Source organism: Pseudorasbora parva, chromosome 15 (assembly GCF_024679245.1).
Source record: "Pseudorasbora parva isolate DD20220531a chromosome 15, ASM2467924v1, whole genome shotgun sequence".
In the NCBI taxonomy this organism is placed as follows: Eukaryota; Metazoa; Chordata; class Actinopteri; order Cypriniformes; family Gobionidae; genus Pseudorasbora; species Pseudorasbora parva.
Window position 1 is genome coordinate 39,427,688 of NC_090186.1, and position 23,980 is coordinate 39,451,667.

General features: G+C 39.3%; 2 protein-coding genes across 7 annotated transcripts in view; one reads left to right on the forward strand and one right to left on the reverse strand.

The window, feature by feature from the left end:
- Positions 1-11,717, forward strand: part of atad2b (ATPase family AAA domain containing 2B) — a 103,747-nt gene extending 92,030 nt beyond the window's left edge. For both annotated transcript variants that reach the window (XM_067418058.1, XM_067418059.1), the window contains exons 27-28: positions 6,021-6,149; positions 8,614-11,717. In XM_067418058.1, the coding sequence (XP_067274159.1) occupies positions 6,021-6,149; positions 8,614-8,742 (258 nt within the window). In that variant the 3' untranslated portion in view covers positions 8,743-11,717. The remainder of the gene's footprint in view (positions 1-6,020; positions 6,150-8,613) is intronic.
- Positions 11,718-11,836: 119 nt separating this feature from the next.
- Positions 11,837-23,980, reverse strand: part of LOC137041592 (kelch-like protein 29) — a 309,158-nt gene continuing 297,014 nt past the window's right edge. For all 5 annotated transcript variants that reach the window (XM_067418060.1, XM_067418063.1, XM_067418065.1 and 2 more), the window contains 3 exons: positions 18,218-18,411; positions 13,505-13,649; positions 11,837-13,392 (listed from right to left, as the gene is read on the reverse strand). In XM_067418060.1, coding sequence (XP_067274161.1) covers positions 13,209-13,392; positions 13,505-13,649; positions 18,218-18,411 — 523 coding nt within the window. In that variant the 3' untranslated portion in view covers positions 11,837-13,208. The remainder of the gene's footprint in view (positions 13,393-13,504; positions 13,650-18,217; positions 18,412-23,980) is intronic.

Genomic DNA, 23,980 nt, shown 5'->3' on the forward strand with positions numbered 1-23,980 from the left:
TGCATTGGCAAAGTAATTTTGCAAACTAGTTTAAGTTTTAAGCAGTTAGTTCACCCAAAAATGAGAATTAGCCTATTTAGTCATCCTAGGTGTATATTACATTTTTATTCAGATTAATAAAATCTGAGTTATACTAAAAATGTCCTGGCTCTTCAAAGCTTTATAATGGCAGTGAATGATTGTGTTGTTTTTGGAGGCTTCTGGAGGGTAATAAAGTTGCGTTGATGCTTTTCTAAATATTGCGGGGCAAATGACTAATAATTTAATAACAAAAGTGGTCTAATCATAATAATTTAATATGCCTTGCATGCCTATCCACTACTCCACCACTGTTAAGGGCTAAATGGCATCCACCGGTACAACATCAATTAACAATCGATTAACTGTTTTATCCAAATTCACATCAATGTTTACTAGTCTGTGTAGATTAACTTGACTCTCTTAACAGTGAGCTTTTCTTGCTTATCCTCTAAACGGGCCATTCATGTGGATTTTACTCTCGCTCAGGACACTGTCTGTGGAGGCCTGACTAACAGCTCACTGACAGCTCACATCAGGAAACTCCATGACTACAATAAAAAGTCTCCCCCCAATGTCATCCATGGCCCTCAGTAATAAGAACAGTATTCAGTTGGTTTTATTGACAGAAGGCTTTTAAACCTGATAATCACTCGCTAAGGATTAAGCGTTTCCTTAAAAGTAAAGACTTAATGCAGATGGAACTTTTTGAAATAGAAAAATATTGCAAACCACTAGGCATGTTGCTTTAAAAGTTTATCAAAAACTCTTTTGACCTTCCTCAATCAGACTAACAGTTAACTTTCTTTAATATTGGTCTGTTTTGCATTTTTATATTGCAAAATATTTATAAATTAAACAATACATCTCTAGGTGTTGTTTGTATTTAGGAGAACCCAATTTTTTTTAAATACTTCATAGAATAAAATGTTTTCAAGGCTTTCATTTTGATACTGTTATCTTTGAATGTAATCTTACCATTAGCTGACCAGCCTGTGCTCTGTACATTCACAATATCTCTATATCACTCCATCTGTGAGATTGATGTCTGTGCTGGTCAGGTTATTACAAAACAAGTCTTCTAGCAAAGGTCAAATGCACTGCCTGAACAAGTCTTTTATAGCTAGGATTACCATTCTATTCAGGGTTGATAGAGGGCGTTTGCCATCCGTGACCATTCTCCCATAGTCAGTGACACTGAGGAGGAGGAGGAGCAACAGCACAAAAACAGGGTCCACAGCTAAACCCTGTAATTGAAATGTTAGCAAGTTGTGATATTTACTTATTTACGTTGCCATAATGCCATTGACTGTCAAGTCGCCAACTTATACAAATATAACCAATTTTCTTTGGCCTTGTTTTTTAATTTTTTGATCGAAGTAATAAATACATAAATAATATACTAAGTTCAAAATAATAATTGTATGTTTATTTATTTTATATATATGTTTGGAACTTTTTCAGCCAAGTGGTCACAATTATCTAACTCAGTGGTTCCCAACCATGTTCCTGGAGGCCCACCAACAGTGCACTTTTGCATGTCTCCTTTGACACACCCACATCAGATTTTGGAGTCACTACTAATGAGCTCATGACTTGAATCAGGTGTGTTTGATTGAGGAGACATGCAAAATGTGCACCGTTGGTGGGCCTCCAGGAATGTGGTTGGTAACCACTGATCTAACTAATAAAGTCGCTAATAATGTCTATATATTACAGGCTTTTGGTTGTTTCCACGCTTAGACTGAGCGAGAGGGTTGTTTTCTGGTGGTTTTGCTCTTCTGTATGTTGATATTTCCCTCCAATGTCCTCCAGTGGTTTTTAATGAAGACATTTGGTTGTTTTCATTGGTTCAGGGGCTGTCATCCAACTGCAAAGATACAGTTTCAAACCTATCCGTAGGGGATGTTTTTTCTCATTAAATGTCTCCCGAAAACCAAACCTGAAATCCTCAATTACTGCTGTATTTTTGTAATCTCGGCACACTCTGCCTTGTGCTTGTGTGCTCTGTTCTTTCCGGCTTCAACCTTATCAGAAACTGGCACTGTTTATGTTGACTTGAACCAATGGAGTCTGAATAACTTGTCCCAGCGCGATTTGATGAGCTCACGATTGGCCGGAGGATCGTTGTGATGAACATGTCAATTGAAAGGCCACTGTGAAGTCTGAGGCGTTTTAATTAAACCGAGTGCAAACAGTAAATACTTGCATTCTGGTGCTGCATATGAAATGGAAGGTAATTATGATGTGCCTTAATTAGCTGTCGCCGTGATCGTAATTGCTTTTGAAGATGGCTGACCTCTCTTCCTGGGTGTACGTGTTGTGGGCTCAATGTTGTCACAGTCGTTTCATTTGCAGGTGTGCGTCTGGTCCAACTATCTTTTGGAGGTTACCTTCTCAGTTAATGTTCATTTATTCTTCCACTCAGTTTTTTATTCAGTTCTCATGAGTATATCTGACATTTCAACAGGTTTATGAAGGAAGTTCACAAGAGCAGTTTCTTGAGCTATATTCCTCCTGAAAATGACAGAATAGAGCCACGTTAATGTCATCTCAAACAATTTCAGTCCATTCAATTTCTGAAGTTTGAAAAATTGGTATATTAATAGGCATGCTTCATATAGCTAAACAAGTTATTTTCTGCCTTTTTACAATATTTAGAATGGCTTAAAAGGGTAACTTTCATTTCAACCAGACAGCCATTGTAGTAGATTCAAAATGTTTGGAAAGCAAAATGTTATAATAAAATTCTAGCTGTTTTTCAATCAATTCATTGGTATTAATAAACAACACTGTTGACCTCCATGTTAATTTTAGTAAAACATTTTGCATAACATTTTTTGCATATATAGAATGGCTATTACTTTAGCTGTAATCAAAAACTGAATGTGTGTAAACCCCGGTGTGTTTAAAGGAAAATGTTTACAAATACTGTTTTGTAATTTTACAAACCTAAAGTGATAAAATAAAACTGACTTAAAGGTGGGGTAAGAGATTTTTAAGCCGTTGCTGAACATTGTTGATATTTGAAATCAGCCCAAACAAACACACCCTTTCTTCATTGCTCTGCCTCTGAAGCTCACACTCCAATCCTAACCGCACTGCTCTAAGTCGGTCTCGAACCCGATCACTGGCATGCGAGCCGAGGCGGACTAATAAGGGCGCTAACAGTAAACACTGTATTCAGTCATCAACCTGCACAACTCTCACTAGCTGGCCTCTATTACACAATTATTTGATGTCTATTTATCATAGCAGAAGCGCAACAAAATAATACTTCCAAAAAAATAAAATGAAGATGAGCGATCGACAAGGAAGCACAAAAACAATCGACATACAGTACACATGAGTAAATACATGCAAGAGTTTGTTTTTAGTTGCCAACAGCACAGTAGCTCCTGACACACTCAAAACCATTGTTACTCAAGTTTGGAGCAGAATTAAAGCAACTTCTGTGGCTGTTTTCAGGCCTTCCTGCATAGCCTCCAGCACTGGAAAGCCTTTCTAATATTAATGCAAGTCCTAAAGCGCTTTCCTGATCATAACCCTTCATTTCCCAGTGATATTCTTATGATCTTTTCTCTTTTGTAATGTTTCTCAAGCATCTCTCTTTCAACAGTCTTTCTTCAAATGTCCCTCTTGCTCGTTCTCTCTCCTCCTCCGTCATACGCCCCCTAAAGCTGATTGGCTACATGTTTGTTCTTGTGTTAGTCCTTTCAAACAGTGTTTTTCAAATATTGCTTACCCCACCTTTAAGCCTGTAGAAGATGGTTCTGTTCATGCAAGGCTCAGTTGTTTGCTGTGATGAGCTGCATTTGGCACCTGTGATGTTGCGTCCGCACCTGCCTCCACACTACATTAACTGTCAGCTCCCATTTCCTTTGTTGCATGTTTGTAGCTCGGTCTCCGGAAACTAAAACAATGTCATTAAAATTCAACTTCAAATTAAGCCTCTTTAAGACCATTCCAAACACCACAGTTATTTTCCAACAGCACAGCAAACCACAGGATGCACATTCATCAGCGGCTTTAATGCTTGACTGAAAAGTTGTGTGTTAGCAGGTGCAGGTCAAACTTCCTCAAGAACATCAGAATGAGAGACAGACTGTGCCTCTCATATGTCAGCATGAACCATACAAAAATGCTTGATGCGTGTGTTTTTGAGGATTATATGTGATTCATTTATTACTTCACTTCCAGATGCCTCCTTTAGAGCCAGATCTTACTTAAACAAAAATGACTCATTTAAGTGGAAGAGCTTTTCTCTCAGAAAAAAGAAACCCAAGGCATTATTCCTGCCATTAACAAATCAAATAGTAACACGCATCCAAGCTAAGAACATGAATTCTGCATTTGCAAATTTGGCAGATTCAGATCAATCTGAACATACCCATTAAAGTGGTCTTTATTTACTCTCCCCGATGTCGTAAAAGCAAAAACTGATATAAAGCACTGTAAAAGTAGTTCATAAATAGTCTTCTGAAGCTTTGTGTGATGACTAGACTGAAAAAAAGTTGTTGAACCTCTCTCGGGGAGCTTTCAGACCTGTAGGTCATTTGCTTGGTACTGAATCTGGGACTTAATTTGTTACAATGTTGCAGTTGTTTTTGTGTTTATGTACATCTGGATTGGGCGCTGTCTGAGGCATCTTTGTGCGCATGCTCCAGATGTGTCAGCCAGCGCGAGTGAAGTTTAGTTTACATCCGCAGGAGTTTTGAAAATCACATTTCATTGGTTCAGACTCATGCCATTGAGAATTCGCTATCTATATTCATTGTAACAAATGCTACACTTTACAGTGATACCAAAGTTTTGCTGAGGGGAAGCGCCAGTCGCTGAGCAGCAAGCAGAGAAAATGAATTATTAAAACAAGGAAAGATTTAGGAAAGTATACCTCTCAGAAAACTTACACCATTAAGATCATTTTAGTCAAGTCAACTTTATTTATATAGCGCTTTTACAATGACGATTGTTTCAAAGCAGCTTCACAGTGTTAAACAGAAACATATTGCAACAAAATTTGATTCGGCTGTACAGTCGTTCTGGAGAAAACAGTGATGTTATCAGCTCATTTCAATGTATCATATAGCGACAATGTTGGCAGATCAGTAATAAAGTTGATAAACTTAATTTAGAAATTAATTTTATTTGGATATTTAGTTAGAAAAATTAAGTTAAAATTTTAGTGTCCCCAACTGAGCAAGCCAAGCCAAAGGCGACAGTGGCAAGGAACCAAAAGACCATCAGGGCGTGATGGAGAAAAAGAAACCTTAAAGAAACCAGGCTCAGTCGGGGTGCCGGTTCTCCTCTGACCTATTACCACACCGTGTATGATTATTATTCTGGCAACCTTGCAGGTCAGAAATCATATTAGATCGTAATATTCGATTATTTGGATCATTGGGATCGCTAGACCTCGATTTTTGAAAACCTCAACCATTGAAATGTTTTCACTTGGCTTTTTAAAAAAAATCAGCATGGGTCACATAATTTATGCAGTGAACTGCTTTTTTAAAACACATTTCCCGTCACGAATAATGACACCTCTGGTTTCATTGGGTCGGATTGCTTTCTCACTTCAACCGAACCTCTCCAGAGTTTAGTTTTAATTGGGCCGAGACCTCCTTGAAATCTTGGAGGATCTGAGCGCAATTGATGTGTTCAAATACGACTAACTGAACCGAACGAAGGGAGTAAACACACTATGCTCCGAAACAAACACTCCAAACGAGCCAGGTTTGAAAACGCCTTCATATTTATTTTAGTCTGTTCCTTCACAAAGCTGTCATACTTCATATGACATGGAATAAAGCAGATGAGTCATAACGCTTCACTCCAGGTTAATTGTAATTGCATGGAAAAGAGCTTTAAAAACAGTGTTCAAAATTTCCGTGTCACAGGTTTGGAATAACATGAACATGAGTAAATTGAGCAATTTAGTTAACTTTTCCTTAACAATCACAATTTATTAATGCTGAATCGTGTTATTTCCTGTGTTTCAGGCTCTGTTGGATCAGGTGGTTGTGAAAAGCGAGGGCTTCAGTGTGGATCATCTGGAGAGAGTTTACTCCGTGCTCAGCCAATGTATTTACCAGCACCGCAGAGACTACGACAAGACCCGTCTGATAGAGGTTGAGTGACACACACACACACAGATCAATATGATGTTCAATGACTTTATGGCCCTGCTGGTTGTGCAATTTATCAAATTACATGTGTGATTCATGGGCACAAGCAAAAAGACTGGACATGCCCATATTTAAGAGAGGCTTGTGTGTGGTAATTGTACCACATGATAGCATGCCACACACTTTCACTAGATAATATTTAATTAGCTTTATTTGATTTGATATTCAAGCTGGCACCGCATTAAATATGGGTTCACAATAAATCACTGTTATTTTATATTATTTTTATTTTGTGTGCTGATTTTTGAAAACAAAAATGCCCATAAAATCAAACAAACTGAAAAAATATTGAAATAATAATGAAATAAAATTTGATTTTATGGACATTTTTGTTAACCTTTGTGTTATCATTATTGGGTTATCGTTATTTTATTGGGTTCTGAATCAAAACCAGTTAAAAACACTTGTACCAATTATACCATTCATACATTGAGCTTAAAATGTTATAGTACCTCTGTATTTTAGCTATAATGATAACGACATGTTTTGTAGTAATAATTGCTGAGCCAGTATAATACCAGATTTAAAAAAAATACCATTATTAACTAGTAGCTCTATACTGACTAATGACTCGTAACGTTCAGTTCAGTCATGTGTCGTGTGTGACAGCGGCTCAGAGGAGATGGATACACAGTGATTGAACACGGCACACCGAACAGCTGCTGTGTGTCTAAATTACGCTGGCGCGCCAATGGTATAGAGCTCTCGCACGGCCTCCTGGGAAATTATGTGCGCTGTTCTCAAATACAATAGTAATGGTAGCTGCCCAGCAGAAACAGATTAGAATTGCTCTAAGGAATTATGGCCGGCTTGACTGAAGGCTAATTTGCATGTTGTGTACCAATTCCTCTTTGAGAGCACCCTAATGGAGTCGTATTTATTCATTCCAAGATGATTCGAGATCGAGACCATCTGGAAAAGCTGTATTAGTTTAGATTTTCATCCGCTGGTCTCTGTCAGATCGTTGGATCTTTTGCAGCCAGTGGGCCGGAATTGAGATCCACAGAGGATAGCAGAAATTTTCAACATGATTTTGTTAATTGTTCACACGTTGTCCTGTGCCGTAAAATGGCTTTAGAGTGTAATTGTTAAGCATACTTTGACCTCGACAAGAATTGCCTTGTCAAAAAAAAAGAGCTGTATGAAATCCATGTGTGTTGCTGCAGAGGTCTTGCCATACACAATGTCATAAAGTTGATGGCTTGGTTATTATTATTTTTCTTATGCTATCTTAGCTCTGCCCACAATGGAATCGCAATGGTCTAAAATTCGGCTTCTCATAGCTGTGGATTAAAGGTATAGATACCCCAAAAATAAATGTCATAATGTACTCAATCTCATCATGTCTATCAAAACTGGTATGATTTTCTTGGAAGAAAAAGTATTAATGTACCTTATTTTGCAATAAGCTGTTTTCTGTTTGAGCCATTCGTTTCATTATCCATTATAGGTAAATAACTAGAATAATAACAAAGTGTTGGAAACAGTAATCATCCAGTAAACAGGATGTTTCCATTTCTTTTTCATACATTGAAAGATTCTGTTGCTGTCAAGGAAGTCTTTCTTTATTAAAGATATCTTAATTTTAAGGTCTGTTTCTAAAAGAGCTAGTTTTTATTTATGATGCTATTTTTGTCCTTTTTTGGGGCTTAACAACTTAACATTTCACTTGCATTGTATGGAAGAGAGCAGCTCGGACACTCTACAAAATGTCTCATTTTGTGTTTCATGGAAGAAAGTCATACTGTTTTTGAAAGACATGAGGAGGAGTAAATGATGACAAAATATATATTTTTAGAGGGAACTGTCACTTTAAATGCCAATTATTTTTGTATTTGACACTGTGTGGGGAAAAAGAAAAAAATGTAATGTTGAAAACATCCCATCGTTAGGACATGGTATAAAATAGACCAAAAACCTCTTTCTAAACCAAACCCTGATATCTGATCACCTTTGATTTAGTCCCTTTTTAAATTAAATGTCCTACGTTTGACTGCTTCATGTTCTGTCATGATGATTCTTGAAGCATCATGTGACATTGAAGACTGGTGTAATGATGCTGGAAATTCAGCTTTGCATCAAATATATTCAATATTTGACATAAATATGTAGTATTTTATCAAATGCAGGCTTGAGCAGCACAGATTTCTATGACAAAAAAAAAACGTTCTTACAGATCCCAAACTTTTGAATGGTAGCGTATAATAAAACAATGTAATAAAAAAAATGTTAAGTAATAGTAATAAAATAAGTTCCGTTTATGTAAAGTTCATCTTGGTTTCATTTACAAATGATCCATTAATAAAATAGATACATAATGAGATGCACTGTTATGCATGTATGCAATGTATTTTTTTTAAACAAAATGTGCCATTAATTTCTGCATTTTCTGTCTGTTGATTTGCAGGCGATGGAGAGGCAAGTTGAGCATTTTCGAAACATTCCTGTGATGAATAGAGGGCTTTCAGAGAGAAATGTGATCGGAGACTCTTTTGATAGACGAGGGAGAGGCCAGTATTTAGAGCCAAGTCCTTAAACACGGAACCGGTCTGGACGCCTCGGTCTTAAATGACAGCGGGAAGGGGGAGAGAAAGGTGCAGACATTTGAAACAAAGGCGACCTTGGTGCTATCATCTCAGGTACCTGAAACAGAACCAAACACAAAAACTCCTGGAGGTTTCGTTTTGCGCGTTTCTTTTTTGTAAACTCTCATACATGCCAATTGCCGATGATTGTTCTTGGTGCTATTGGGTGCTATCGTTGTTTTGTTTTTTCTTTCATCTGCTGCTCCTCGTTCTCATAACTAAGCAAACAAAACACAAACAAGCAGTACAAAATAAAAGATTGTGTGATGTCACAAAGCAACCTCAGCCTCTGTCTACTGGAAACAAAACACATAAAAACACACAGATTGTCACCAGCAGTGGAAAACTGTACACGGATGGTGTGATGCCCTACAGCTCGAGTCAGTTGGTCATTTACTGTGGAAATAAACTACATCGCCCTCTTTCTACATCCAACCTCCAACCCCCCGAACATCTTTCCACTCCTGTGATGTCACCATTGAGATTACCAATGCTATTTAGCCACATAGATACTCCTGCTGGAAGAAAAACAACACATTTTGTAGAGCCGTCTAGTGACACGTTGTTTTCTACTGGATGTGAGTTGTACATTTTGCAGGCCTCTGTATTGTAAACCAACTTTTCCCTGTGAACAATGAGACTGTGTTCTCCTATTTCGAGTATAATATTTGTAGAAACAAAAACAAAAAAAATATCTGGACAGACTTTTGGTTACAATTAGATCTTAAAATGTGGAAGGAATAGTAGTATTTTAGACCATCACATATTTCCCCCCGCAGGAATAGTTAGTTTCTTTGATTTATTTTACCATTTTTCTGGTTTAAACTGGATTTACGAGTAGATTATCTGGAGATTGCACTGCCTAGCATGTGCCTTAAACTTTGAAATATTATCTCACAGGCTATCAACGCTTGTGGACAAGCCACAGGGCACCGAATCCGAACCCTTTCCGGATGTTTTAAGAGACTGATAAAAATATGTGGTGTATGTTAATTGTTTGCCAATCTCTTCTCAAGTCACCAACCCAAACATCTCCATCGGACTATGTGGCTTTTTTTCGTCATCCATTTGTATTGTAACATCCCAAATTTTAAGTAAAAATATCAGCGATGTTTTGATGTGCAAATCGTTGAAGCTACAATGGCAGTCTAGGCAGTGCTGATTTTTTGAACGTAAAGCATTACTATATTGTTTTGTTGTATTTTTTATATTTTTGTTCGCCCTTTATAGTGTTTCCATTGTGCTAACTGTCTAATATTGTGCTAAACCCTTGGTTGTTAGCTGTCGCATTAACTTTTAATTTCAGGTGTTGTGTAAGTAGCATTAATCTTTTGTTAACTCTCAGCTTTCAGCGCATTGTAAAGAACGTTGATCCGAGTTCACGAGTCTCTGTGAACTTGTCTCAGATTCGGTGCTATAAACAAAACGGGAAAAAGAGACGCGGTGGGGGACACTTTTTAAGACATATGCAAAAGAAAGTAAAAAACTAGGAGTTAGCTTTGGACTACTGCAGTGCGTGTGAGAGACAGAAGCACAGCTACCTCAGCAAGTTGTTTTTATGCGAAGAGACAAAAGTAATGGCCTGTTTACTGACAAACAGTATTTGTTGACCTCTGTAATATCACTGCGCCCTTCAGAAATTCAAGCTAAAGGTACTGGATCGCCCCTCCGACGTGAGCATGTCATGCGGCTGCTGCAGTAATTCCTCGGGTTTTTCGGAGCATTTCATTTGGGTTGTTCTGCTTTTGAGCCGAGAAAAGAAATGGCATTGTTATATCGTTGAAATGTTATATATTGTATATTTCAGTTTTTCTACATGTGCATCCCATGATTTTTTTATATTAGTGGCCATTTTTGTGAAATGCTTTCTACCTTCAGTCCATTTCATGTTTTTAATTTCTATCAAACCTCGCAGTCGCATTTTTTTACTTTGGGCCGTTGCCTGTCCATTTTGTTATTTATTTAATTATTAAACATGATCAACTTTCTGTTCAACCAAAACTAATTGGAAAACTTGTTACGCGAAATTTGTGCCGAGACACGATGTAGCACATTTTTGTAGCAGGTGTTGCATGACGTTCAGAAAACGGGGGTTTACTAGTCTCAGGTCATTACATTAATATTTATTCCATAAGGGTGCATATGATGGTGGTTAGGCTTCTTATTTCAAATATTACTGTAGAGGATGAAGGGGAAGTTAATATAATGTGTGTTTTCGGATCCCTCTCCATCACCCGTAGTGTCGTCAACGCATGAAATAAACTACTGTGATGCTTATCACGCAAATTTATCTGGAGAAAACCTTTTTTTTTTAGTTGAAGCCCATTCACAAGACACCCTAATTTTCATATTGATTTGACAGCATAATGTAATTGACCCGGAATCGAAATCAAATCTTGGTCAGCACATTATGTGGAAAGGAAATTTCACATTTGGAAGCACCACTAATATATTTTGTAGAACGTTATCTCTTAAATCCTGCAGTAAAAATGTTACAATGTGGGCATGAAAGTCTATAGTTCTGTGTTTGACTACAAGTTAAAGCTCTTTACCTTTAGTTGAGCAGAGTTTTATTCAGATGTTTTACTGACAGTAGGACCCACTTGTTTTCAGTTTGATACGTTCAGAAGTTTTTGAAGTCAATGCTTTATGTTGGAGAAGTTTGTCTTGTTTGCAAATAATGGTTTGATTAGTTGATTAAAGTTCATTTAATCCGTAGATTTATACCCCTTTAATGATTTACAAGGTTGAGGGAATTTTATTTTTTGAGTAATACCTTTTTTAATATTTACTACTATGATGCAAATCAAAACCACACATATTGTTCTGTCCTCCCCTGCAGTCCTTCTTTTGTGAAAATGATATATTTACTGTAATTTCTGAAATAAACTGCTGTGATATACTTGAATAAAAGGTGCAAATTGAAGTTTCTCTAGGTGTTTTGATTTTAAGTCCTGTCTTGGGTTGTAATAAGGGTACTGTGTTCATAAATTGGAATCGCATATAACAAAACAGTGTAATATTGACCAATAAAAAACACATTTGCATTCGCATATACATTAGATTTTGTTGACTTACAAAGCTGGAGTATCCACTTATCTTTATATGCACACATTTGTTTGAAATGTTATGGAAAAGACAGAAGCTTCTGTAATGAATTGACATTTAATCAGTAAGAAATTGCTCTTCATAAGTGCATCCTCTTTACAAGTTTTAAAAATCCTCATCAGTTAGCCACAAATGAAAGTTGAAGGGATAGTTCACCCAAAAATGAAACTGCAGTCATAATTTATTAATTCTCAAGTTATTCCAAACCTGTATGAGTTTTTCTTCTGCTGAACATGAGAAGATATTTGAAAGAATGTTAGTAACCAGACATTGACTTCCATAGTAGGAAAAAATATATACTATGAAAGTCAATGGTTCAAAACTACTGTTTGGCTACTGACATTCAAAATATGTAGTTCTACAGAAGTAAGTCATTCATACAGGTTTGGGATGAGCTAACAACTGCAGTTTCATTTTTAGGTGAACTATCCCTATTTGAGTCTGGCACTGATAAGAAGAAAAGCGAGTTAATCACACCGGCGTGACGGCCGACTCCAGGGGGTTAAGGATATGGGTGATACATAAATGACCAGTCATTCTGTTATTTTAGAATTCTGGATATGTATTTCAGCATTAATAACGTAAATTGTTCCGGTAGGGTACAGATTTACAGACATTGTTCAATCCATTGAATTTTTCTAAAAACATTTATACACAATTTTCATTGGTTTTTAAAATATACATATCTTCCCTATAATACAAAGTTTCTCCTTCCATCTTGCTCCATCTGTATTCTGTCATGGCTGCAGGCCCGCGGATTGGAATAAAACACGAGGATTAAAAACCCACAATGAAAAGGTGGAACGATTTACACCGAACAAAATGACATGAAACTCCTCTGGGCATCATAGGTCTGGTATTTTGTGCTTTGGAGTTCAGGAGGGCATTGGTTCTATCCCGTCTCTTTAGCGCTGACCCTCGCTGGAGGGCTACCTGACTAGCATCGACATCTTTCAGCTTCTCGCCGAAGTCCCTTCACGATGCAACTCGTCTTTATATACGACACAAATCTCATGACACGACTACCAATGAAAAACGAGATTTGACAGAAACCTTCTCAAAGAAACATGACGTGGGAGAAGAAAATCAAATCAACAATGGGAGGGGGATTAACAGAAACATTGCATTTGGCTGACCTAAAATGCTGTTCCAATGGCACGACACCTGAGGGGGAGCTACGCTACGGATCCTTTGCTAAATCTTGACCACGATGGTCCGACTGCGTTCCACCCAGGTTGGCTGGCTGGAGCTCGATGGTCTGGTTTAGGCCAGTTCGTGACATTAGAGAAGTCCGGAGTCAAAATCGGCCTCAGCCACTCTGAATGTACTTCTTTATAACCACACATCCGTGTCTGAAAAGAGGACACGGCAGATTCTGCACCAGCGTCCACGTGTTCGTGCAAGGGTCAAAGGTCTCCATGTTGCCCAGCGCTGGTCCCTCGCTGCTCACAATCCCTCCCGTTGCATAGATCTTCCCGTCTAGGATCGCCGCACTGGGAGAGGAAAAGCAAGAGACCGTTTCCCTTTCATTTATGCTACACCATTTGTAATGTGGAACATCGTTTATTGCATTGTGTAGCGCAATCTACTGTTCATTAGACCAACCTGCAGAACTGCCTGGAGTGATTCATGTTGGGGCCGGCTTTGATGTTGCCCTTGTCTGGGTCGTAGATAGTGGTGGCTCGGGCGTAGGCTCCTCCCAGGATGAAGATAAAACCATTGAGGCTCACAGCGGGAGCGTACTTGTTATCTAAATAAGCCCAAAAGGAGCACAGGAGGAAAGAGAACAACAGATAGAAGTTACTTCTCTGATGTATGTTCCAGGCACAGATGCATTTTCCCCTGGAATAATGCCATTATTTCGGCCTTGCTTACACAATGTACTCAGTGAAAGATCTATGGTACGTTTATGCACTACAAGCAAATCATACGGCCGCTGGCACGTCGGACTCTTATCAGCATGATTTTACAATGTTCTTTCAGAAGATTCCCGTGAAAAGGCAGATAATTAACGAGGTACACTACGGACTGCCGTACTGTGTGGTTTCTATAGGATGTCGTCAGTCTGGAATCTTCCGAAATTGAGTTTGAAGCACCGTTTGTATTATAGTTATGATTTTCTCTTGCCACATTCCATTTCCCAGGTCCCTGTATCCTTTACGCTTTACGTTATTAAGCGGAGAATGACAAATAATGGCAAACAGATATATGGCGCCTGTTTCGTCTAATGATTCCATACAGAGGAAATTACCTCTGTAATACCCGAAGACCCTTCACGTTGTGACAGGTTTTACTCACTCTATCCTTCTTCACACGGGGTAAATGGCCAAGAAACAGAAATAATCACATCTTTTCACGAGCAGGCAAATGACTGACAGCCCGACGCATGGTTGTGAACACGGAAAAGGTCGTCAAGCCGAATGCGAGAGAGGGGCTATCAGCCTTCGTTTTCTGACAGAGAAATTGTCTCCCAAACGATTACAGCTGGGCCAATTTATTACACCTATGAATAATTCACGTGGCTGCGTTCAAGGTTTTGTTTAGTTTTTTTTCCCGCACCTTCGACTGATGCTCCTCGTTTGAGAAGCCGAGCACAGAAGCGATCCGGAAAACAGACGCCGGATTTAATGGTTAAAAAGGAAGCGCGAGATGGGCTCTCGCTCGGCGGCGTGACTGCCAGGTGCTTCTCATTAAAACCCCCCCTGTTGCTCAACTCTGAGTGACGGTCTAGATAACGCCCTCTTTTTATAGCACTCCAACAGGCATCAGTCACAGCGAGTGTTGCCGAACTGATTGGCGGCTTGACCCAGGGGGAGGCGTCGTCTTCTGTATCAAGAGCACAGTTCTGGCGCCCCCCCCCTCGATCTTTATTCCCCTCACAAAAACGGCAGCTTTTGTGCCGAGTCACTTCATTTAAACTCCCTGAGTGCTTTGTTTGCAACACAAGCGCGTGCATCTCGAAAGCAGTTTGAGTTGCCGGCGCCGTAGGATCAGCTCTGTTAAGTCCTAATCTCACCATACGCAACGCTCTGTTTATCTGTTTGTTGTCTCGTTTTCAAACCCAACACTGATGCTATCAGCAGAGCTCATTGTTGGGTTTGGCCCACGTTCTACCTGCCGCTGTTACTCGAGGGGCTCGAACGTCATGCCATAGCTCGATCTGTTTCTTTGATGCCGAAACCCTGCCACCGGCAAGACGTCTCAAGGTTTTGATCAAATGGGAGACCTGTATCTGGCACAGTGGAGACATGAGAGATTCAGCTTTTTTGAGAGCAAAACAAGACAACAACAACAGTTCGTGCCACCAATTTGCAGAGGTGTCTCACTCAATTTTCAGGAAAGGAAATGCAGCAGAGAAAAGCTATTAAAAAACGAAAGAAAGGGGAAAGGTGTCATTAGAATAGCTAGATTTCCAGTTTGAAAATGGGGTGGGGACATCAGCAAACAACCTTCGACGCTCAATAAACAAGCTGAAGTGTTTTATGTGATACTACTTCAGTCAAACCCATCTCGCACTGCCTTTTCACTCTGATGGATGTTATAAAGTACTGCTTGGCCAACTGACATGCTTTTACCATGTTTTTATAAACACTGGCTACGTTGGTGTGGCGCTTTCGAGACCTATGGCATTCTGTCGACCAGTGGGGGACGGTTCAGGGATAACTCATCAGACTGTCCAGAGGTTCTCTGAATCACTTTTTAATGTGCCTGTACTCTAAAGACGCCCTGCAATCTAGTGTAATTTGTACAAGCAATTGTTTGCAATCAATTCTCCACCGTCCACGTGGCTTCATGCACTTCCAGCGGCACTTTGCCTGCTCGACCTTCACTGACAGCTTGTCTTGTTGGCACGGGCTGAACTAGTGTTTGCTCAGTAGTGTTTACTACTGACTGCAGGTCTTCAAACAACAGAATCACACTGGGACTTTGAGGAAATGAACCTTTTAAAAGCCTTTATCGTGAGGCCATTGACTGTGGACATGGCAAGGGAAATATGAATGGCACTCCCTCACTCGGGGTAAAAACGGCCCAAAGGAACATTACACAAAGACTTCCAGAGCCGTCAATCAGTGAGATCCACTGCTGCCAGGAAACATGTAGTCCTGCTCCTGAAACAAATCATCCCATTCACATATCCGCCTTTTCATCCTTGTGTGGTCGAGTCAAATTGCAACAGTAATACATTATATTTATGTTTATAAACACATTTAAATAGGCAAATGATTAAGAGTCAACAATTGGATGGTTATTGCTGTGATTATTGTGCAGTTATATGGTCAGGGTTTCTGCAGATTTGATGAAGGTAAATTTAAGACCTTTTTAAGACCAATTTTGAAGGAATAAATTGAAGGGAACATAATCCGTCAATATTCGTATTATGAAGATTCAAACTGTTATGAATCAGCAGATTGATTCGTGATTTGGATCACCAATGTCACGTGATTTTAGCAGTTTGACACACGATCCGAATCATGAATCAATCCGTTGATTCACAACCGTTTGAATCTTTATTTGAGGCTTGAAAACAAACGTGGAAGAGAAGACAATGCTGAATATAGTCGTAGTTTTTGCTATTTTTGGACCAAAATGTATTTTCGATGCTTCAAGAGATTCTAATGAACTAACTGATGTCTCATATGGACTACTGTGATGATGTTTTTATTCCCTTTCTGGACATGGACGGTATAGTGTGCATACAAATACACTGTCGGACTAAATATAAAATATCTCAAACTGTGTTCTGAAGATGAACGGAGGTCTTACGGGTGTGGAACGACATTAGGGTGAGTCATTAATGACATCAATTTCATTTTCTTTTTTTTAATAAAGTTTTTTAAAAAGTTTATTCTGTTTTACATTTTTCTAGACTCTGCTTTAATATAATTGGAATACATTTTATTTAATAAATTTTATTAAAATCTTTCGTTCATCTTCAGAACACAAATGAAGATTTTTTTTTTTGTTGTTGAGGAAATCTGAGAGATTTCTGTCACTCCATTAACAGTCTAAGCAACCACCACTTTGACGCTTCAAAAGTGATTGTAAAATGATTCATATGAATCAAGCGGTTTATTCAACATTTTCTGAAGAGAGTCAATCGCTTTATATGATGAATGAATGTCTTACGAGTTTGGAATGACACGAGGATGAGTAAATGATGACAATTTTCATTTTCAGGTGAACTATCCCTTTAAGTATTTAGACCTACTTTTGAGTTATTCATCCAAAATTTGACAAATTCCGTGAAATTCTGCATTATACAGTAAATTCAATTGTTATGAATGGATTCTGCTATTCCATCCACATTTTCATCATCGCAGAAATCATAGGGCGTGTCCTAATTTAATGCCATGATTACTCCATGACAAATTTAAGCCTTTCTGATCCAATTTAAGACATCTTAAGCCTTAAATTGGACCCTAAGGAGACTTTACAGAGTGACTCGACTCTAGCACTGACCAAAAATTGATGCACTTCTTGATGAAAATAAATGCTGTGATGTTTTTCCATCAAGAGGTGCATTCATTTTTGGCCAAGATCTTGACAATGCAAGAGTCCAGCACTCTGTGAAGTCTTCCCAAAGAATATATATATATATATATATATACATTTTTATTTTATTTATTAATTTCACATTAACTATCGGATTAACTAAATGTTAACACACACAGCCTTATTGTAGTGTATTACCACTGCATCTTTAGTGCCAGTAAATGTTCAGTAGAGTATAATTGGATGTAAAAGGTCTTATTTTAGATGATCTGAAAACCCCGGTGAGCCCTGCACTGTCCTGTGTCAGCACTCATAAACATAAACGCTATAAACATGACTGTTACAAATCCATCAGGTGTATGAACAATCATTACAACATTTAGAGATGCTCACGTGAAGACGAGGATCTCTGATTAAGTTATTATTATTTATTATAAAGGTTGGAAGAATAACCCATGATTATCTAGGTTCTGTGTACTGCATGCAACTTAATTTAATGAGCAAGTTAATGTAGTTTATGAAATGGCTTTTATGATGCCATAGCACAGCAAACAGGGAGTTAACTGACGACTGAAAACCTGCAAGTAAAAATGTCGAGTCCCACTTTGCCATATCAGTCCTGCTGTTCTTCAGCTACGATTGAGCCCATGAGCAAAGCAAACAACCTCATAAAAGCCTTTCAAGAAGGCAAACCACACAAACAGAACCACCATCTGGTGTCATGTTGACGAATACTTGTTTTTAAATCGTCTTTGGGTGGAAATTCAGATGCACAAATGAACAATTTCCATTTGCAAATTGCTGTTGTTGAAACGATGTGCTCACCGATCATGGGGGACTCTATGAAGCTCCAGGTGTTGGTCTGCGGGACGTAAGACTGCAGAACACCAGCTGAGCGTCCAGCCTCGTTCACACCACCGAACACGTAGATCTTCCCTCCGCACACGGTGGCAGCCGCCGAATGAACGGGCTTGGGCAGCGGCGACACCGTCTCCCACTGATTTGTGATGGTGTCGTACCTGAAGGAAACAGAAGGGACACATTTGTTAACATTACTGATAGTGTATAGTTTTAGCACCAACAGACATTTCTCACAATGTGTCCTTAAAAAAGCCCCATGATTTGCAGATGTGATCCAAACAGTGTGCATATCTCTCTCATTAATCATTTCAGTCAGATCTGACTCTTGGTGATTCTATGGCCACTCCATGAATTTTCTTGCCAATACTTTTTCTGGGATCGGTTGCCAGGTCTTTCCTCAACCTTCCCCTTTACATAGCTTGTGACACACACACACCTACAGACAATTTAGTGTCTTAAATTCGCCTATACTAGACCGGGTAAACCCAGTCTGATCTGCCGCCGATTTGATTTCGCCCGGAAACTCAGCCTGGAAACCTTTACATTCATTTCTACTGCTGCTGTTACACTCTTGCGGGAACCAATCACAGACTGGCTTATCCACCTGGTGTGCTACTGGCGGGTTTAACACGATGATGGATAGTCTCTTGTGGTCTGATTGGTTGAAGGACTATCCAATTGCGTACAGTCATTTGAATAATGCTCGTTGATCGCGCCTCTTGTGCAGAAGAAAATACAGAGCAGACTCCCCAGACTAATGTTCAATTTTAAACTGAGCTCGGTCTGGTGATAGCCAGACAACACCTACACTGCATGTTTTTGGACTGTGGGAAGACTGGAGTCCCCGGTGGAACACAGGGAGAAAATACAAACTCCACACAGAAAGGCCAGGACTCCTGAAAACTGAGGTTCTGTTTGCTGTGAGATGATGGTGTTAGCTAGCCTGACAAGCCAGACCCACATCAAGATGTTTGGTCTGGAAACTCACCATTGACAGCTCAATCCGAGGGGCGGGATAAACGGTTGTCTTTCAAACTCCCTCTGCACGCGATAGGATAGCGCTACAACCAACCAGAGCAACGAAGGTGAAGCAGAGCTCGCTGACTGATTAAACATTCGCCGTATCCGGTCGGCTAATCTCCGAACACATCTTCCCTTTTTAAGAATGACTTCAGTGCCGTTCTTTGTTCTTTTCTCAGAGAAAAGCTTAACTCAAGTCTTCCAGAGTCGCGGTCAAAGCTGATTCGAAAGACCGCCGCCGTTCGCCACTTTCTGTGTTTACTAGAAGCACGCAAACGCAACTCGGCCGTCGTCATTATGGCCCCGCCCGCCGACTCTATACATGATTTGATTGGTCCGGCAAGAGTTGGGTGAATACAGCTCAGAAGGGTATTGAGAGTTGCTAGACGACACTCGTGGGCAGATTAGATTTGCTGCCGCTAGGGTGCGTCTAGATTTCTAGGCTAGGTGTTACTCACTGAGCCACTGGAAGATGTAAGACAGAGTTTAAACTCCAATAGTGCGTCTCAACAGGACTGTGCAAACTTCAGAAGTGAAGATTTGAATCTCTTTCAATTCAAGTGTAAATTAGTGAATTGGCCAAACTGAATAGAAATGTAAAGATCTGCATTCTGGGATGTAAAGAAATGCAGAAAACTCAACTACAAAAAACTTTTATCACAGTACTATAGCATTAATATATGGTACTAAATATGATGGAATATATAAACAAAACATAATGCTAATTTATTATTTATTTATAAAATGATCCATCCATCTATCTATCTATTCATCCATCCATCAATCTGTCTGTCCATCCATCCATCCATCTGTCTGTCTATCCATCGATCTGTCTGTCTGTCTATCCATCTGTCCATCAATCCATCTATCTGTCTGTCTATCCATCCATCCATCCATCTGTCTGTCTGTCTATCCATCTGTCCATCCATCCATCCATCTGTCTGTCTATCCATCGATCTGTCTGTCTATCCATCCATCCATCCATCTGTCTATCCATTCAGCTATCTCTCTATCCGTCTATCTGTCCATCCGTCTATCCATCCGTTCATCCATCTATACGTCTGTCTGTCTATCTATCCATTCATCAATCTGTCTGAAAAAAGTCTGTTAGGGCCTCAGTGACAACTTCACTCAGAGAAGACGTCGATCTCAGCTGTCAATCATAACGTCACCCCCCCCGTGACCCTGTTCATCCATCCATCCATCCATCTATCTGTTCATTCATTCACCCATCCATCTGTCTGTCCATTCATCCATCCATCCAGCCGTCTGTCCATTCTATCTGTCCATCCATCCACTCATCCATCCATCCATCTACCCGTCCGTCTGCCTATCCATCCATCCATCTGTCTGTCTGTCTGTCCTTCCTTCCTTCTATCGGTCCAATTCTATTCATATTCAAAAGCAATTCTGCATCCTGTTTGATATCAATTCAAATTTAATTTCAATTTAAAATCAATTGAGTTTGGAATGGTGCAGAAGCCTGGATATCGTGATGAAATGGCTCCCAGCCCTTTTGCTGCTGATGAGTCACACGTTCCACATACAACCCAGCGGAGCCCTCCGGCCATACGGCAGAACACGGCTCCTCGCTTCACAGTATGTCATGAGCTGCCAGCAGACGCATGAACACAGAGCCGTCCAGCTGGAGAGCTCATCCACAGCCATTGTTCTCAGGATCAGTAATCAGGCCTCCGTCGCTCCTAATTGCTCTCAATGACGACTGCGAGAAGCTCCACAGCACGTGCTACAGCTCGACTGCGTCTGTCTGTTCATCCATCTCCTGTTAGGGTGAATGCCACTGAAAAGGTCACCGCGAACGGCTGAGTCAGCTTCAGGGAACGTCTCAAGAACAGTCGCTGAGAGTATCGGACAACGGTGAGCGTACAGGGCGCTAATGCTTCAGCTCTCGCGGCTATTGATTAAATACGCAATGAATCAAACATCTGAGGACATGGAACACAATTATGAAGCGAATGTAACTGATTACTAACCGCAGATACTCTGTATGATAAATGCATGAACAGCTTCGCCAATATTTCAATTCACTGCAGGCAACATTAGTGGAGGAATAAAGATGATGAGAAAAAAATACAGCAGACAGGAAGAGAAGCCTCGGGCTACAAATACATTAGCAACAGCTAGCACAAATCGACTGAGACCGCCGCAACTATCTGACTTTACCTCTGACAAGTTTTACTTTTTAAGTGCACACTTCAGTAAGATCATTGTCTCCAGTGTTTTGACACAAAAACAACATTTTTATGGTTTGTTTTGTCCCATCAGTCTTTTTATTGTCTGTGATTTACTGTTGTAGTTGCTGCACATTTGTTATAATGTCTGCACTGTAGTTTATTTTTACTCCATTACCTCCCCGCAATCAGTTCAAAATGATAATAAAAAAATAACCTTAAAGGGATAGTTCACTCAAAAATATAATTCTGTCATCATTTAGTCCCCCAAGGCATTAGATGTACAAATCCAAAGATTCCCCATGTTATAAATGTTTGACAGACTATTATCTATCATAATAACCAAACGTCCTACCCCAGATATATACAATTCATATTTCATATACATTTTTAATAATACATTTCAGTTTTAGCTTTAATTTTATTTATTTTAATTGTCCCACATTTTGTGTGCATGTCATTTCATAGTTTTTACACAAATTGTAGTGCGGTCACATGAAACGGCTCATATAAATGGTTTAGTTGGACATTCATGAGGGTGTATCACCTCACACACCTCATTTCATTAATGCATTCATATGAAAAAGGTTTTTCATGGAGATAAAAATCATCTTCAGCTCACCAAATCTGCATTTATTTGATCAAAAATCCAGTAAATTATATTGTGATATATTATTACAATTTAAAATAACTGTTTTCTATCTGAATACATTTTAAAATATAATTTATTCCTGTGATGCAAAGCTACTTTCTCAGCATCATTACTCAGTGTCACATGATCCTTCAGAAATCATTCTAATATGACTATTCGCTGCTCAAGAAGCATTTCTGATTATTATCAATGTGGTATTTCTGAAGAAACGGTGACTCTTTGATGAATAGAAAGGTTCTTTAATGTCACTTTTGATCCATTTAATGCATCATTGCTTAATAAAAATATCCATTTTGAATGGTAGTGTATTGTTCAAGTTATTTCAAGTTAAAATGTTGTATTGATCCGTTTCATACCTTGACCTTTCCAGGCCTGTGCACTATAGAGGCAACTAAGAAGGGAATGAAATGAGAGTGAGATGGAGTGAATAAGGTATGAAGCTCATAATGAGACCATATCCACTATCGATGTTATCCGGTTGAATGCGCCGGGCCGAGCGGAATATAGAGCCGATCTGTTCTCTATGATGATATCATCAGTGCTCCTGTAATTATAAGAGCTATTGTACTGTGACCCACATTCACCCCCTCACAATCCAAACTTGATTTAATCACATGAGAGCCTGAGGGGAGGGAGAGTATCTGATTGGCTGCTTTGATAACCTGTGGGCCACAAGGAGCCAATGAGTTAAGACGGAGGAAGACAGCGAAACGCATCCAGTGATGAGGGCTGTTCAGAAACATGAATAGAAAATCTCCTCATGCTCGCTTTAATAAAGCCAGTGACTTTAAATCCCAGCGAAAGTGTGGGACTGCACTTCTGAGCTTCAATCTGACCTTATTGTTCCTTCCGTCCTTGACAAACCAGCACATCTCTCGTTCCTCTCAGGTATATTCACACAACATGATTGCGGTCAACGGTCAAGTTTATTCCACTTGCCATGCCAGCAGCATAAACACACTAATGGTTTCCATGCACAACGAGGACTGGAATCGATACATTGAGGGATGTCTGTTGCACAGTATTAACCAAATATCTGTGGCAGATTTTACACATAAATCATCAAAACAGCATCCTCATATTAGGGGTTTTACAACTCCTAACTCATCCTGCACTATTTTGTAGCACATAAACGACACCTTGCTTATGCAGCTACTTTTCAGAAAGATCAAAAATATTGACTTTGTGATACATATCGATGCTGAAATATCTGAAATGCTTCCAATACTCATTTTCCGTAGAATAAACGATACCAGCTCGCGTTCTCAGACAGTGAGTTACACACAAACCGCGTCACCTCACTCACTTGTTTCATTTGCTCCAGATGAATATTATTGGTGTGGCTTGAATTTTGATATGGGATTGCGTGTGTTTTACATCATTGAGCCCCAGCATGTGCACAAAGCTGCCTCTCAGTACTCAATTGAATTCTTTTCCGATGCTTATTGCACTTAAACACTCAAATACACACAAAATCATGTCAAAATGCCGGTATTCACTTAAACACAGTCGTCATCTTTTAAATGAACATAAACAAATGAGAAAGAAAATGTGTAAACGAAAAAAAAGAAAACCCTTTTGACCGGTACTGTAGGTCTAAAGTCTTTATGTAAACAAAATGTATAGTCAGATTACTTCTTTAAATTAAATCAGATTTTGTACATAAGCCTCAAACAGTACATTCAATCCTTAAGTCTCCTCTCAGTCATTATAGTTCCCTCTGTGGCATTCGTCAGTGATATTGAGGAAGGAGTCGTTGATGCCTCAGCTGTAAATCTCTGCATTATTCATGATGATCCACACCCTCCCCGCATACAGCCATTCTGACAATGAGTGTCTTAAATGACTATATTGTTTCGTATA